This window comes from Magallana gigas, chromosome 1 (assembly GCF_963853765.1).
Source record: "Magallana gigas chromosome 1, xbMagGiga1.1, whole genome shotgun sequence".
In the NCBI taxonomy this organism is placed as follows: Eukaryota; Metazoa; Mollusca; class Bivalvia; order Ostreida; family Ostreidae; genus Magallana; species Magallana gigas.
Window position 1 is genome coordinate 37,163,459 of NC_088853.1, and position 18,546 is coordinate 37,182,004.

Below are 18,546 nucleotides of genomic sequence, written 5' to 3' on the forward strand. Positions count from 1 at the left end.
GCAGTGTTCTGCGATAAAGAACGTTCTAAAGAAATCCACATTTAAAATATTAATATATGAAAAACATTTTCATCTGACATTTCTTATTGACAGTGTTATAAAAATCACAATTTAAACTTTTTAATAACAAATTTAAGAAATGTTTTATGCTCAATAATCACAACACATTTCGTAATGTTTTTAAAACGTTGTTAAAACTAAAAATAAATGTTTTCAAAAATGTTTTATGGATATTGTTTACATCTTTTCAACACAAATAGAACGTTTTTAAAACGTTCTAAAGGGTTTTTCATGAAAACATTTGTATACCCCCGCTCCGAAGGAGAGGGGGTATACTGTTTTACCCTTGTGTGTGTGTCTGTCTGTCCGTCTGTCTGTCCGTCCGTAACAAACATTTCTGTCGCATTTATCTCAGCAACTATTTATCGCAGATGCTTGAAATTTTTACACAGTGTTTGTTAAGGCATGCCATATCGTGGGATATATTTTTGTACATATCGGACGTCAACTTTCTGTTAAATGATGACTTTGCCTTTTTTTTAACCAAAATTTTCAAACAAATTTTTGTCAAAGATTTCTCAGCAACTATTTATCGTAGATGCTTGAAATTTTTACACAATATTTGTATAGGCATGCCATAGTGTGGGATGTATTTTTGTACCAATCGGACGTCAACATCCTGTTAAATGACGACTTTGTTTATTTTTAGCAAAAATTTTCAAACAAATTTTTGTCAAAGAATTCTCAGCAACTGTTTATTGTAGATGCTTGAAATTTTTACACAGTGTTTGTATAGGCATGCCATATCTTGGGATATATTTTTGTAACAATCAGACGTCAACTTCCTGTTAAATGACGACTTTGTTTATTTTTAGCAAAAAATTTCAAACAAATTTTTGTCAAAGATTTCTCAGCAACTATTTATCGTAGATGCTTGAAATTTTTACACAATATTTGTATAGGCATGCCATATTGTGGGATATATTTTTGTATCAATTGGACGTCAACTTCCTGTTAAATAATGACTTTGTTTATTTTTAGCCAAAAATTTCAAACAAATTTTCGTCAAAGATTTCTCAGCAGCTTTTTATCGCAGATGCTTGAAATTTTTACACAGTGTTTGTTAAGGCATGCCATATCGTGGGATATATTTTTGTACCAATCGGACATCAACTTCCTGTTAAATGAGTACTTTGTTTATTTTAGCCAAAATTTTCAAACAAATTTTTGTCAAAGATTTCTCAGCAGCTATTTATCACAGATGCTTGAAATTTTTACACAGTATTTGTTTAGGCATGCCATATTGTGGGATATATTTCTGTACCAATCGGATGCCAGCTTTCTGTTAAATGTCGACTTTGCTTATTTTGCATATTCACATCAGAGCGGGGGTATCACTAGTGAGCATTGGCTCACAGATATCTTGTTTGAAATCAATCTTACAACTAGAATAAAGTTTTGTGCTACCTGGTTACTTATTCATTTGGACTTGGGTTCAAAATGAACTCGAGGGTCGTATCTCAACATTGAATATTGAAACCAAACGTAGTGAATAAATATCCTTAAACTGTTAAGTGTAGTTTGCAGCATCGTAGAATTTTTTTTGTTAACTCGTTTATAAAGCAACACCATATAAAAACAAAAGTTAGTGAATTGATATTATAACAGAAAAACGGCTGCAATTTCTTCAGTAAAAAGACACAGTTGATACATGTTCATATATTTTATTCTTTAGATTGACATGTGAACATTAACATTATACAGCATTATTATATATAATAGCATTTATGTAAATTGTGATATGTTATGTTTATGCCAGTACCAAAAATAATAGTCTAGTCATAACATAATCGTAATTCTAATTTTTGAGTATTTTTAGTATTTAGCTGATCTTCATTATTTGTCTACATTAGCCAATCAGAGTGCGGCGTTCAGTCGCGCGATGTTTTGTCTACGTCTTTTAACTGTCAGCTGTCAACAAATTTGTAAAAAACACAATCAACCCACCCTCCTTCCCCTTCATCACCTTTGTAGTTGGGGATTTATTTTGCACTGTATTACACATGTATATTGCTGTTGATGTGTGAAATGCTATTTTTGTTCAACAATATTTTTGTTGTATGTATATTTGGTACATGTTGATATTGTATACATCTTTGTTTAATATGGGGGAGGTCATTTGCTCACCTTTTATAACTAACATTCAATGTCTTGTAATTGATATTATGACTGTTTGAAGACCCCCCACCCCCCTTATTGCCTAATTTTTCTTATTAGCAAAAATAAATGGCAGTATATACAAACAACCATGTTTTATGTTTTTCTATCAATCCTAGCCAGATCAACAATATTACATAATCATTAATCTTTATTTAGGTGATTACTTAAGAAACAAAAAGGCATAACCAAACGTTTATTTTATAGCACTTTGTCCGTTGTATGCATATGTAAACCGGACATTATTGATTTTATTTTGTTTTCAATACAAAAGAGTTGTACAACATGGTAGCCTCCAGTAAATAGCGATTTATCTAACTTCAAATGTACTTATGTACTTCATCGTCAAAACAGTATGACAAACCGGTGCAGTCCCTGAAACGTTGTACTGTTTTCACTTGAACGGTGAGTGAACGATAAGCGCACTTTGAGCGAACAGTTAACGCACACTGAACGGAATTGTGGAAGTACTAATGAACTATGAACGGTGAAAAAAGGGGAGTGCAAAGTGAACGGTTGATGATAGAGTCGGTTCAAGCATAACTTTTACAACATACATCATAGCTTAGCATGACATTGAAATCTCATAGCATAGCATTGGAATCTCATACCATCTCATAGAGTCGCATTTGTCATAACATACCATAGCATACCACGCGGGTAGGTTAAGGCAACTCCGAGTTAAATGACCGTCAAAATTATGATCAATTTAAAAACTGTTTATTTTTATGAAAACAGTGCGGAATATTAATTCCAAGTGAATGTGTTCACCAAGATTTTATTTTTCTACTTCGGAATCGACTCGATCTTTGAAGCTGCTGTACCATGGTATCACGTGACAGTTCAAAATATATCACTTTTTTACCTTAACAAAAAATCAAAAAGTGTAACACTACCCCGAAGTTCATTTGTATGTTTGCTACAATAATTCGATCGGCAATTAGTTCATGTTTATTAGTATTACTGGTAAAATCCTATTGTTAATCGCATAAAATAAATATTGTAAATATTTATCGGAAACCCTCTCAACTTTTATAATTTCATTGAAAATACTATGTATTTCTCATATAAAACAACGAAGCATAGGATTGTAGCAGTACTTTTCAAGTAGTTTAGGTCATTTACCGTTGATATTTACCAAAGTGATCCTTCATAATATCCTGGGTAGTGTTACACTGTTGCCTTTTTTGTACACACTGACAGAGGAAAGGCTGGTCAAGCCATATAAATGTCGATCTGCTTACCTTATAAAACTCTCTGATTAAACAAAATATCCATGCCTGTAATATTCTGATTATATCCTAACTGAAACTCATCTAAATCTTAGGTATCTGTTTTGAATAAGTCTTATTTCGGCATTGTTTACACTGCATTCCGATGATTTGTCTCCCGACATGATCTTCTCTATTAAACATGCTTGAGACGTCATCAATGATAATTATACGTAATAGAGAGAAATCGAAGATATATTTAGTTAGAAGAGTTTCTAGTGATATTTTATGCCTGTAGTTTTTATAATTTAAACCAGAGATAAAGTTAAAATTGACAAGTTTCTGAGTAAAATATGACATTATGCTGCTTATTGTGACGTCATATCGATCAGAGGAATTTGATCGCTTAGAGTTGCCTTATCATACCCGCACATACAGCATTAATTTAACTGGGTTTTAAATGTTTTTTTTGGAAAAAAATTAATGTTCACATGATAGGTTTGTGGTAAACTTTGGCTTCATATTAATTTACATCGAAATGTGTGGAAATCTTCTGTATATGGGGGCGTTTGTGTTCCAAACCATAGCATATCATACCATATCGTTAAGCCCATCATTTCAATTTCTCATAGCATATCATACAAATATCATAGCGAAATTAAATGCACGGTGAGCGCACCGTGAGCATACGGTTAACTCAGAAAAATGGGTGATACAATCTGTAAATTCATGTTATTTGCTTGCTGGTGATTTAAAATGTGTACTTTTCTTTATTGAAGGATACACTTATTCTAGGTATGATAATATAAGGTTTTTCCTGTCCTATTTTTTTTTTCAATTGTTAGTACTGAAATTGAAAATAATATTTTAATGCAAATATCATTTTTACTTTATATATAGAAACTTGTAAACTGGAACATATACAATTAATAATGGAAACAGTTTTTGTTGGCATAACACACACACATATTTTTTAAAATCATTACAAATGAATTATATTTACAAACAGTACAATAACATTAAGTCGCTGAACAGAGATAATATGTCTATATCCTGCTTTTGCTGTTTTTCTTTATCTCAAATGCAAGGGGTACAACCATATAGAAAAGATCGATTTTTGGTTTTGTCTGTGGTTTTGTCTGTGAATAGAATCCATATCAAAATGATCTATTGATCAAAATCAAAAATAATAATTAAAAATGATTACTATACTATTAACACAATTACTAGTCCATATATAATTTTTTTTGGTCAATAATTTTATCAGTATTCCTACTAACTACAAAAAAAAAATATCAAATCATTTCATTTTATGAATTATTTAGCATAGATATAAATCTTTGAAAGCATATTTTGGAATTAATTTTAAAAGTTACAAGTAAGTATTCCAATAAAATCATGTCGTATTGGTCGATATTTTACGAATTATAAAAATTGTGCAATGAGCATCCCAAGTATATCACATGAAATAATACTACATGCTAGTGATTTCAATATCGTCATTATAAATGATATAGAAAGAACATGTTGGACATGGTTTACTTAAAACTTTAGATTTTTTTTTTTAAATGAATAACATATGCCTTTAGATTAACTGTATCGTATGATAGTACTTACCAGTCCTAGCTTCATTTTTCTCAGTAACATATCTGGAGACACCTATCTTGTTGCCGTTATATGATCCAACCAAGAAAAGGTCATTGCGAAAAGCATAACTCAAACAGGACGGTTCTGACATAAGTTTTGAGTCAATAAATACGTATGAAAGAAAACGTCCATTTTCATCGATCACATGTATTTTTTTTGATGAACTATCACACACTATGATGTGTGACACTCTATCCGTGAAAATCCCACGTGGTAATAGTCCTGATCCAGGGGGATTTCCTGTGTATGTAAAACGATGTTGTCCCCCACGGTCTGTAACAACTACAGCACCTGTCTCCCAGTCTGAGTCGGACACTACCACGTCTCCATTGTTATTTTCAGTTATATAACGAGGCTCGTTATACAACTCCTGCCCAAACTTGTCGCAGATTATTGATTGTTTCAGTTTTCCGGAATTGCTATACCGGGTAACCATACCTATTTTCCGATCTTTTCTAAACATTCCGACGAGTAGATCCCTAGAAAAAGGCGAGCAGTACACACAATGAGGTTTCCATGTACTACTATTAGTCTGTAATAACGGGACTTTTGTTTCCGTTTTTAAAGATAATCTGTATATGTCGTAATCACTATTGATGTATATTAATTCGTTCTCCTTGTCCATTGTATGCAAACCGTTGAAAGCGAATGCAGGTAAATAATGCTGGAATAAATGAGTGTCACCTGTTTTGTTTATATGAATGATATCTTTTCCTTCATTGATACATATATTGTCTGTTGTCAGACAGGATATATGGTAACTACCATAAAAATGTTCCACTGTTCGGTATAGCTCAATGTCAGACCAATTAACCTTAACTTTATTCTTTACTACTGGCATTGACATTAAAGCATACTCTTCATCAGAAACGGACATCAAGTCCTCATTTGTTTCCTCCATCTCAGACATTTTGTCTTCATTTGTTTCCTCCATCTCAGACATTTTGTCTTCATTTCCCGCCTCATGGACAGACATCATCAGTGTTATACCTTCGATTACTTCCTCAAAGACGGACAAATTAATCATTTCCTCATTTATTTCAGATTTTCCAGTGTTGATTATTTGAAATTCCTCTGATGACTCGATTACATCAGATCTGGAAGAATTTGACTCTGCAAACATACAAAAAAGAAAAATCATAAATTAACGTACAAAAATGCATTAATAAACAATAACTAATAGTATTTATCTAGTCCTTGTTAAACAAAAAAAAACCAAACAAACAAAAAACTAAAGAAACCAAAACAAAAGTAAAATAAAACTAGACACGATCTCGTTGCGAGCAACAAGGAGGTCTTCCGTCCGATTTTTAGAAGGAAATATGACATCATCGACTTTGATTTTCAACAAAAAAACATGATTGATGACGGCATAAGCATTAAAAAGAAAAAAAAAACATTTAGATCCCTTCCAATCATCTATGAAAAATGTTTGAAATCGGTCAGATAGTGTCCGAGAAAATGTGTGCACCAAATGTTTGGTGAAAAGAATAATAAGTAGACGCGATCTCGTTGCGAGCAACGAGTGGTCTTCCGTTTAAATACACCTTTAAAATACTATCGGGGCAATTTCTTTCACTTCTCAACATCTTCTCAAATTCCAGTAAACCTATCGAAGGATCTCAACTGTCATAACCTAATACTAGGTGAAAGGCGCTGTTACTGTAATTTTTAATAAAATTCAAACAATAACATTTTGAATCGAAATAGTCGGGGGTTGAACCCGGGTCGCCTGGACAAAAGTCTACCACTCAGACGTGGATCAATTTTAGAACAAAAATACATATTCTGCATTCATTAAATCTTTTGTATTGTAGCATGGCAAAAAAAACAAAAAACCAGAAAAGTTAAAAAATAAAACTTTTCTGCTTTCCTCCGATGACGAGGGGAAGAGATGACGAACGTTTGGATGTACAAAGTGCACTACAGCTGAAGAATAACAATCGTCAATGAAATTTTGAGAGAGAGAGATAGAGAAAGAGAGAGAGAGAGAGAGGCTAGGCTAAGCAAAGTAGGATTATTGAATTCAAAATCCAATAATAGCCCCCAAAAATGACTAACATATTCTGTACATTAACTGTACCCAATTGTACCTTTAACTGACTACCACAGTAAAATCTTACTGAAGCACTGCCCCCCATTGTATGGCGCTGTGCACGGAACTGACCAGCACTGTACCCCACTGTACCATTAACAGGGATGGGTCAACAATTAAGATTTTTAATAAAACCATTAATCTTAATAGAGTGCACCACAAAAATATATTTACATCTACCAAGTATTATTCTCTCTATTTCTTACGGAAACTAATAGATAATTCATTGCTCTATAGAAACAGCCAGACTGAAATCTAAACGCCCCGTTTGTCAATTGGTCGAAATCTACAGCGGCTTAAACTGACAAGAAAGTGACATGACTGAAAATGACACGCTTTGTTTATCGATTGGTTGAGACCGACAACTACCTAAGAAAAATCACGGACTGCACGAAATAATCATGATTATGTCAGACTCAAAGTCTCACAGTTGACGATTTGGCTGTTTCTTTTAGCTAACGTACTTATGTACGTTAGCAGTAATTTGGTGAATTTTACTTACTGTTTACGATCAAGAGCTAGAGCCACGAACCATCAAAATGTGCCTTAAAATTTTCACAAAACTCAAGTTTGAAACAATACAAATTGTAATTACTTATAATGTAGGGCACACTATTCTGCTTCTATGCATATGAAATTTTTTCACTTCGGCCCCACCGTTCAGCACATGCGCATCATCAAACATACTATGATCGTTAAAAATAGCTGAAAATTGTAGATTTTACTGCAGTATTTCCCAAATTTGAATGTGGCCACACTTGAGTACCTCTTTGAAACTTTTAAAACTGAGAGATATTGCATAAATGCTTCTGACTGCAAAAATTCGTAGAGGTACTCAAGTGTGGCCAATGTGTATTTTACAAATTTTGAAAATTTTAGTAACAGAAAATAAAACTGACCACTCTATTTTAGGGTAATTATTTGCTTCCTTTTTATTGAAATAGCAGAATTTAATTAATAATGATAAAGAATTATTTGTGATTATTGACAAAATCATCATTTTATTAAATATTTGAGGAAGAAATGCATATAAACTGAACTTTAACATGTTTAATCTAGTAATTTTATACTGTGTATTCATGCTTACATCGTGCATCATCAATGACGTCATAGTTTGACGTTTGCGACGTCAGTTGAATCTGTACAGGGAATCTTGAGTTCTTTCAGTATTTTGCCAATAGAATTTACCAGTAAAGTATGCATTTTTAAAAAGCATTGTTTTTATGTACCACGGTATTATTCAATTGCAGTAGAATATGAGATACATGAACATTGCTAACAAACAGAAAAAAAATTAATTGGCAAAGTTAACATTGTACGTACGTAAATAAATATATATTCCTATACCTTTATGTAGAATAAGCGATAGCATGTATAAGTAGCTAGTTGTGAGTTTTTTGTCAAACGGTGAAATGCATTAAACGAAAGGAAAGATGCAAGCGATTTTTTTCACACAAGTACTTGTTCCTGAATACCGCGGGAGAAAGACAGTCGACGTCACATGAAAACATGTACATATATGATAAACTTAACTTATTCCGTCAAACAATTTGATTATTTAATTCCTAAGTACAGCTGTAATTGAATATTAAGCCATCGTCCCTTGCATAAAAACATTTTGCCAATGCGTACATCTTTTCTTTATCAGCCACCTGTTGATCAGTGTTGATTCGTCGCATGGTCAATGTATTTCCGGTGAACCGTTACATGCAGTTACACTCCTATCTTAAAAGATCGATTGTGTCCGTTTCGATGAAGACGGTTTTTGGTATACACAGCTTAGAATACATTATCAGAATGTGCTCTATATAGAAGTCTAATCCTAATTGCGATGTCTTTGTTAATAATTTGTCCAACAAAATAAAAAATCACCCTAAATGTGTGTACATGTACATCGGTGACTTACTTTTGCCTATAAAATTCTCGACTGAAATCATCTTTGATTATTTTATGCGTATTAAATCTAATTAAAGTTTTTCTTGTATGGCATATAGAAAAAAAATCAGATAGCCGGGCCCTTTCTTTAAAGAAAACAACGATGAGTACAGAGAGAATTAAAACAATATTTGTTTCGATTCAACCCCCCCCCTTCCCTACCCTCTGAAAAAAATCGATTTACGGCCGAGTTCACTACAAATGTATATTATATGATAACACAAATTTTACATGCTTGCTATGAATTCGACTTTTCAAGACAATTTTACGACATTAATTATGTGCTACTGCTTGATGTTTTAAATAAAAATATTCATTTTAACCTATCTTCGCTTCAAAATAGTAAACCCACATTATCTCTCTCTCTCTCTCTCTCTCTCTCTCTCTCTCTCTCTCTCTCTCTCTCTCTCTCTGAAATATGATCTTAATTCTCAAGACATTTACGGATAGCTTATCACTTGTAACAATTCTCAAAGGACATGAATATCACTAGAAAAAATGAAATATAAATGAATAGACGTTATGACATTCATAAGGAATAATTAACTCCATAAGAATATTTTTAAAGAAATCGATATTCTTTTTTCATTTAATTAATGAACATTAAAACACTGCTGTAATGTCATTCCCTTGTTCCAGCAGTCAAAAATTTACTTGTGACAGTCCGATATATTAGAGAGCTTCTTAATATCAGACCATTATCAGTGGTTACAGCACTGTTATTCTTTAAAATCGGGCTGTCTCTGGAATCAACAATGATATTCAATGGCTATATATGCCTCAAACACTTCTGTATGAAAAATATCAATGTTCTCGGCCCTATAACGGGCCTTGAAACTGTTTTATATTATTTCATACAGAACTGCTTTCGGCATACTAGAACATCCATTACATATACACAGTCGCTAAAAGGTTTTATTTTTCAATTGAACAGTTCGTGAACGGTGAGCGCACAGTGAGTGCACTCTAAACGAACGGCGAGTGCACGCTGAGCCGAATTTGGATAGCGCTTATGAACGGTGAACTGAGAGCGAACGCAGAGCGCAAACGCAAGCGCAAAGTGAACGATATATGTACTTTATATGAACGCAAGATGATTATTATTCGGAGTGCCCCGGGCGGTATTGTTACATTGTGTTTTGTTGGTAATCGGGAAATAATAACAATAAACTACATTTTTGTATTGTTTAAAGCCTAAATATTATCTGACTAAACAATAAGTGAACACTGAACAAACGCAGTGAGCGCTAGGGGAAATCTTTGTGAGCGCACGGTGGGCGATTTGTGAACGATGAGCGGGAACGGAGCGGAGCGGAGAGCGCAAGTGAACGCACGGTGAGCGCACATGAACGCACGGTGAGCCAACGGGAAACTGGGAAAATAAAAAAAATCAAAGAACTGAAACCTGGCATCTACCTGCTGTAAAGCGCCAGGATTGATTGAAAATATCGAAGCCTTGAAACAAGTAAAATAATCATGTAGAATAATGCACACAGACTGTAACAGTAATGCATCAAAATTCGAGATTACATATATCTCTATTAAATTCAATTACCGTATCTCTGTCATATGTATATATTTATTTTTAATAATTTGTGATTACATTGGTAGAATTCAATGATTAATACTCAGTTAAACATTGCGCATCATCAGCATTACTTCATGCAGTTTCAAATTGCAGAAAAAAGAACTTTTAAGACACCGACATATTTAAATGTACCGCCGTTATATTGAGCTTCAGCACTGGTCCCTGTAATATGTTTTAAACTATATTGTAAATAAGCTTTTCGTGCTATTTTCATCAATAAATTTATTTTCATAAATTAATTATAATGTCTACATGATAATTTTATTGTTTGTTTTTTTTTTTATTAGATTCAAGTCATACGTAGTTTTATCATTTCATGACGTTACTTAACAAAAATGACGTCTGTTCTACATTTTTCATCAAAACAATGCCATATTGTAAACTCCGTTTATAAAAAAAGTATGATCGATATCGAAAAAAAAAAACAGATATGAAAAGCTAAGATTCTACCCTATATTTTACCAAAATATGGTAATTTTTAATGATAGGGCAATTTTTGATGCTTCGTGGCTCTAGCTCTTTATTAAATTGTAACAAAAAAATGTTGAAATAAACAACAACAATCTATATGCTCAGTGTATATATTTAAGGTATTCTGTTTCCAACGGAAAATCTTATAGTTTTCGTACGATTTCTTCTTATAATTATTAAGGTCTTCCGTACTGTTTTCTTATTAAGGTCTTCCGTTTCCAACGTTTTTAGGGGCCAAAGTACTTAAACTTTGACGCAATATATTTCGAAAAGGAAACATATTTTGTTAAGCATTGTAGAAGAGAAAATGTTTGCATTTATGATTCTAATCGACATCAGTAATCAAAGCACCAATGGATGTCCCCATTATAGATCTAGAGGGTTGGCCCCTAAAATATTCAATCATTTGTATCTAAAAATGAACAACAATTCTAGATAAGTGTAAGAATAAAAAATGTTAGTATCCGTGAGATCTTTCGAATGAACTCAAGAAAAAGGGACTGGCCCCTTAAATTAGGGGCCAAGACACTCGTTAAGTCTATTACAAATACCTTAAAAAGATCAAGATTTTCTAATGCATTATAGAAACAAAGTTGTTGGTCGTAGCAACATCAGTTTGTAAAACTCATTGCCAAACCAATTGATTACGTAATTATAGATTTTCGGGGACTAAAATCTTAATTATTTAATGTGCTGTATGTAAAAAAGCAAAACTTTTTGTTAAACATTTCAAGGGATATTGACAATCGTATGCATTGTCTGAAAGGGAGTGGTTGAGGGGAGAATTGTGAAATTTCATAGATATTTTAATCGTATCGTTTAAAAATTGTACGGAAGACCTACTCGTTACTCGTAACGAGATCGTATCTAGTTAAGTAACCAATTATATTTTATCTTTCGGGATGATCTTTATGTTTTTATCGACGAAATAAAACTAAACGCTAAACGGAAATTGTCACCTTTGATATTTGATATTTTAAATCAATAAACTTTACATTTTGACTATATTTTAATGTTTGTTTTCGTTTCGAAAGTAAATATATTTTAATTTTACGTTATTTTTCTTTGTCAATTTTAAGAGCTATTTTAATTGTGAATTTATAACACCTTTTGACATTTGCTTTTTTGATATTTAGTTTTATTTCGAAGATCTTTTATTCCTTCTGGCACCTCAGAAAAATCCCCTATAACATTTGTAGCAAAGTTATGTATCAATTTGTAGTCTAAGTTCAACACCTATAAATACAGTAAATTATGTGTAAACTAGTTTCTGTTTAATCTACATAATTTAAACTGTGTCTTATTTGATGGATGAATTAACGCGCATTTTTTTGAGAACACAGAGATATTAACTCTACTCAATAAATGGTTAATGATAATAATTTATTGTACAAACAAAAATTAAACTTAAAATTATTCATTTGATGTCAAAATGAATACTTCAAATGCTTGTTTTCTTTCCAAAACATTTAACGTCTAAATTAGATTTAAAAAACCCCAGAGACCATTCCTTACCAAATACTTGTAATGTAATCAAAAGTAATCCTAAGTAATCATGATTACAAGAAGGAAAAGTAATTTAATGTAATTTATTACTCCTAAAATTCCATGTAATTGACTTGTCATCGATTACCTTTATAACGCAAAGTAATTGTAATACAATCGAATACTTTTGAAAGCAATTTACCTCATCTCTGACCGTTAATTAGAAAAATAAAATCTTTCTCAAAATGTTCAGAATGATTTTTTTTTCGATATTTACTTTTATTGTGATTAATATATCATTAACATTTTGAACGTAGAGAAGAATGCACCAAGTCGTAAGACTTATTCAATATGTTTTATTATTTACTTATTTTTATTGTTATTGAATGATACGATCACACAATAATGATATATTCTTGAACAGAAACGTAAAATCATTATTGAAAACATGGGGGGGGGGAGGCAAACTTATTATAAATACTGATCTGTGAGGGGGGTTACGTAGTTTTGTTTCATTAATTTATGAAATATGATTGCTGCAATAAAAAGGGGGCAGCACGCTCCTCCAATGATTCTGTGTGCCTGTTTAAGACAACTTTTGTAAATAGAGGATGAATATCTAAATTTAACATGTTGAATCTAATTTTTTAAAAGTGCATGAATTTTATGTCAGTATGTTATTTCGTTATCTGCCGGTCATGAACACATGAAAATACACTTCCTTAACCAGTAAAGTTACTAATTTATTTATAATTGTTGATGGGCAAGCCCTCGTTCAATTGATCAGGCTGTTATTTCCTTTGATCTTGTGATCTGTGCTTTTGCCACATTTATTTATTTTAAAATCGACAATTTGTAATATCGCATGGTAATAATTTTTTAAGCTGGACTTGAATATTGACGCACATTTTTTTTTTCCTAAGATTAAATCTTTGGCTTTTTTGACAAGAATTCTGAGCTATAGAAAGAAAACCTCATATATAATTTCTTGTGTAATATGTAAAAAATAAAATTAACGCCTCCAAACTCTGCATGCATTATTTATCAGTAATTGAAATACATGTAGATTTCTGAAAACTTGTATCCAAGCAATTTTTAACAGACAAGTAACAATAAAGTCTAGTCTGCGCCTGTGATGGTTCTATCTTCAGATTGGATAGTCTGCCCTTGATTCAAAACGCTACCGCTAGAGAAATGGCGCTTTGTCAAACAGCCTTTTTTTAACTATGGCGAAGGAATGCACATATGTGCGACTACACAAAATGTATATAAATTGTTCTTACCATATAAAATTTGACTATTTTCAATGTATTAATTTTTTTTCTTTGAAAAAAAAAACCCCAATGCATCTGAATACATTACATCAATTTGATCGATTAGTAAGTCTTGTCAGCAGTGATTGCTTTCCATTGATTTTTTGAGCTTAGGCTCAAACTCTGTTTTATTTCCGTTTTGTAAGAGTGCATGCAACTACAGAAGATTGTTCATATTTAAAGATATTATTTGTACATGTAAGAATAATGGAAAACTGATATACATGTATTTATAAATATAAATTTCATTAAGAAAAATGCATAAGACTTACCGGTCAGAATGTCTCGTCTTTTTAAGTACCTGTACACACATATCTTATCACTGTGTGATCCAACCCAGAGACAGTGAGTTTTGAAATCATAGCCCAAGCCGTGTGGTTTCAGTATTCCTGGTGGCCTTATCAAAAGATGTTTCATAAACACCCCGTTGCAGTTTAACATTTGTACTGTGCTTGTTTTGTTATCACACAAAATGATATTCGACAATGCGTCAACACATAGACCACGGGATACTATTTTTGAGTCTTGTCCTTTGTAGGTGAAACGATGTTTTCCATCGAAGTTTGTTGCTACAATGGCGCTTGACTCTTCCGATGAGTTGTTCACTGTCGTCCAAACCGTTATGGATACAACAACATCAAAATTATTGTTCTCTACAATATAGCTAGGTTTAACATACAGTTGATTCCCTTCGCTGTCGTGCTGTATTGTTTGTGTTTGTTCTCCACTTTGGCTAAACCGAAGGACCTGACCTTCTTCTTTACTTTTATTATACATTCCAACAAGAATATCATCAGTAGACGGACAATAGCTTAAACATTTGGGCTTCCATTCAAAACTTTTTATCGATGAATATGTCATTTCCTTTTCCATAGGGTTTGCAAGTGTGATAATGTTATATTCATCATCTATGTAAATCAATTTCTTATCTTTGTTAATTGAATGCATTCCACAAAACTCATTAAATTTTTTCAGACAATATGATATGGCACCTTTCGAGTTTGTAAAAATGAGATTGTCTTTTCCACTTACCCAAACCCTCTCTGACGTCTCAATAGAAATGTGACAGCAACCACTCACATGTTTTAATGTTAGAGAGGTCTGTAATTTGGGGGAATACATCAATTTTAGTTCAGAAGCTGAACGTTTCTCGTTTTCGGTGATTGTAATTTCACAAAATTGCTCTTTTATGTCCTTAAAGCTCAGAGGGTCAGTCAATGATAAATGTGCATGACATTTCAGTCTTAGGTAAAACATTGTCCATGTTCGGTATGTCTTTATGAATCTGATACATTTTACGCCTTCATTTGTTAACTGTTCTAATCTGTGTTCAAATTCATATATGTTCTTTATACATTTCTGTAATTTTGTTATTTGATTTAAACATCTATGTTTAAAATCAAACCTACGAAAAGCAGTATCAATGCGATCATACAGTTTCAATAAATTAGCTTGCATATCCGATTTGCAGTTGAATAATTTTGTTTCATAGATTTTATAATCGCTTTTGATGTCTTCCAATATAATGTAACTATAAAACAAAGAATCGCTTCTGATCGAGCGAATTATCTTTCCTTTTTGTTGAACTTTTTCTTTAATTTTTGTTGAATGGTGTGTTCTATGTTCATTGCAAAAATCACAAAATGTGACTTCGCAAAATTCACAGAACCATTTACATAAACTGTGAGGATGATCAGTACAATTTTTTTGTTCTGAAATGCTTCTATCTTTTTCATTGTATATCATAACATCATGGTCTAATGTTGAGAAATCAGTCTGGTGGTTTTCTTTGCATGGTAAACAGAGACGACAGTCGCACGTGGCACACGAAAATGCAGCGTCTCCAGGGCATCGCGAACATTGACGTACCAAATACTGATAACGTATTGTGTTCATTTGTTTGGAGATCATTATCTCCGATTTCTCATCTGTAAATACCAAAACAAAAAGATTTAAACCTGATATCAATACCATGTATGTAAATACTTTTCTCCAAATACAGCAAGAAAATCAGTAATTTAATATACTGTAAACTAAGTTCTAAACAAAAATATCTAAATATCTCTACAATGCACTTTCATGTAATCCATACATAACAAATCATGATATTTCTTTTATAATGGTTTTCAAGTTTTCAAACTACATTTTTGTTCAATCTTTTGACTTCTTTGACCCACGCTAACATTAAAAAATGTATTTTTACAGTTCCGTTCAGTTTACTAGACATAATAGACAAATAGCAAGACCCAAACCGAACCAGGGGTCTGCTCTTTCTGGTCATTAGGGGTCTACCTTTCGGTCTGTTGGTTGCAAGCAATGTATTCATTAATGTAATAATGAAATAAAACAAGAGGGCATCAATATTTATCAATGTTTTATTATAATAATCAATTGAATAGTTGCTATAGTTTCACTTCTATGACAAATGTTTGTATAATTTGTTAACATGTCATTTCCATTTTTTTTCGTCATGATCATTCTTTCCAATTGACTATTCTTGCACAAATTCTTGCACAATCCAATACCTGAAATGATAAATATTGATAAAATTAAATATGCCTAGATATGAACAGAGATAAATTTTAAACAATAAGAGAATATCTTTGCAAAACAACGACGAGATCCTCTGTTGTAGCATGATGATGAATATAATAATGGTCATGTAATACACTAATGATCTAGTAAAGTGATAAACGATTGACATATTTCAGCGATTTAAAGTTTTGCAACTGAAGTTTGTTTTCCAAAAAAAAACGGAAAAAAAAAGAGAGATAGCATAGAATAAGACCATGTTTGCTATGATCTTGATCCTTAATTACTGTGGAATCATAAGAATTCATGGAGGACACTTTTCGTCGATTGCGAGTTGCAAACTACTTAATCAAAACTATTAAAAACATAATGTATAATATTGCATTTATTAAATGGTAAATAACGAATGTCAGTAATAATCTGCTTTGAAAATACCTGATCACATTTTATCATGTAAAAGAAACTTGTGGACCGACCCTGAACATATTTAAACAAATCCATTTATATTGGAATCATTTTACTGGATGATGTCAATGCACAAATATACAGGGGGCGGAGTGGTGGACTGCAGGCTTATTCAATTTTATTAAATGCGACCAGGAAAATAAGGAATCATAGACATGGACTCTTACTGGTAAACAACATTACCTTTCGATTTTTATTAAAAACTGGTGTAACGCGTCGTTTTTTGTTTGTTCGGTTGTAGACTTAGATGTTGAAGGACTAATCAGAAAATTAGAAGATCCATACATAACTAGTAGGCTAATTGTTCTCGAACAATTAGAGGTCTTTCCACCTTAATATTTTTAATGAGTTGTTAGATTGCTCAATACGTTATACAACAAGTTATTGTACCTATGATACATGCTGTACTATAAAATGGGAAAACCACAAAGCCATTCTAAATCTTATTCCACTTACTATGAACAAAACTGAGCCAAGTAAATATTCTTTACACAATCATATAAACAGTAAACCTAAAAATAGAAGAAATTTTCCTAGAGGATAGCTGTCTCTGTACAAAATGGAAGGGTTGACTCTAAAAACAAGTTCCACTTGAGTAACCACAGGACAGGACTTTATGTGATACCTGGCTGACCCAATTGAATACCTTATTGCGCAATCCAGCAAGCTATTAAAATCTTTACTCTAAATTTGTATTTCAAATGATATGAACATTCATTAATTAACAGACTTCCAAATTATATTGACCTTTGACCTTTATGTCATTTTGTCGGCCAAGGTATACGCTTCTATTCCTAGTGGTCTGACCTCTCTATCATAGATAGTAAAAAAGTTGGAAGTGATTTTATCGAATTTTCAATACTTGCAGGGGCAATAACTGCTATAAGGGGGGCTCAGATCCTTTCGGTATTAATTGATTGAAGAACCCTCTAGGTGTACTCAATACATAGGTTAAAGTTCCAAGTCTTAATTTATAGTTTCATAGAATAAGCGATAACAAGTATTTAGTAAAATAGGGGCAATAACTCTGTAATTATTCAAAAGTGTGAGCCAATGGACTATTTCTTTAAATGACTTAAGGTGTCTTACTAAGTCCATGAGAAAGTTCTTTTCTAGCACCCTAAACAAAAGAGATCTAAAAACTCATTAATTAACATATTTCAAAATGACCTTGACCTTTGACCTTAATGTCATTTTGTTCGGCAAAGGTAGACGCTTCCATCCCAAGTGGTCCAAAGTCTCTATTTTAAGTAATAAAAAAGTTGGAGGCGATTTTATGGAAATTTAAATACTTCTAGAAGGGGGACTGAGATTCTTTCGGTATGAATAGATTGAAGAACACTCTAAGTGTACTAAAGACATTGTAAAAAAGTTCCAATTCTCTATCTCTAGTAGCGATAACAAGCATTTCCTTCTCAAGGGGCATTAACTCTGTAAGTTCAGGAACTTTTTTGACACAGGGTCAATTGGTAACATAACTTTTAATGAGCAATTACATAAAGTTTAAATTGTTTGGATAACCCTAAAAACAAAAAACAAAATTACCCCAAGGTAAATAGAAAAGAAAAATAAAAAAAAACATAAAGA

General features: G+C 32.3%; 1 protein-coding gene across 1 annotated transcript in view; it reads right to left on the reverse strand.

The window, feature by feature from the left end:
- Positions 1-1,748: 1,748 nt before the first annotated feature.
- The window catches only part of LOC105346222 (uncharacterized), a 47,288-nt gene continuing 30,490 nt past the window's right edge, over positions 1,749-18,546 (reverse strand). The window contains exons 5-7 of the mRNA XM_066066639.1: positions 14,235-15,890; positions 5,046-6,188; positions 1,749-4,567 (exon numbers count right to left, since the gene is read on the reverse strand). Of these exons, the coding sequence (XP_065922711.1) occupies positions 4,506-4,567; positions 5,046-6,188; positions 14,235-15,890 (2,861 nt within the window). The 3' untranslated portion in view covers positions 1,749-4,505. The remainder of the gene's footprint in view (positions 4,568-5,045; positions 6,189-14,234; positions 15,891-18,546) is intronic.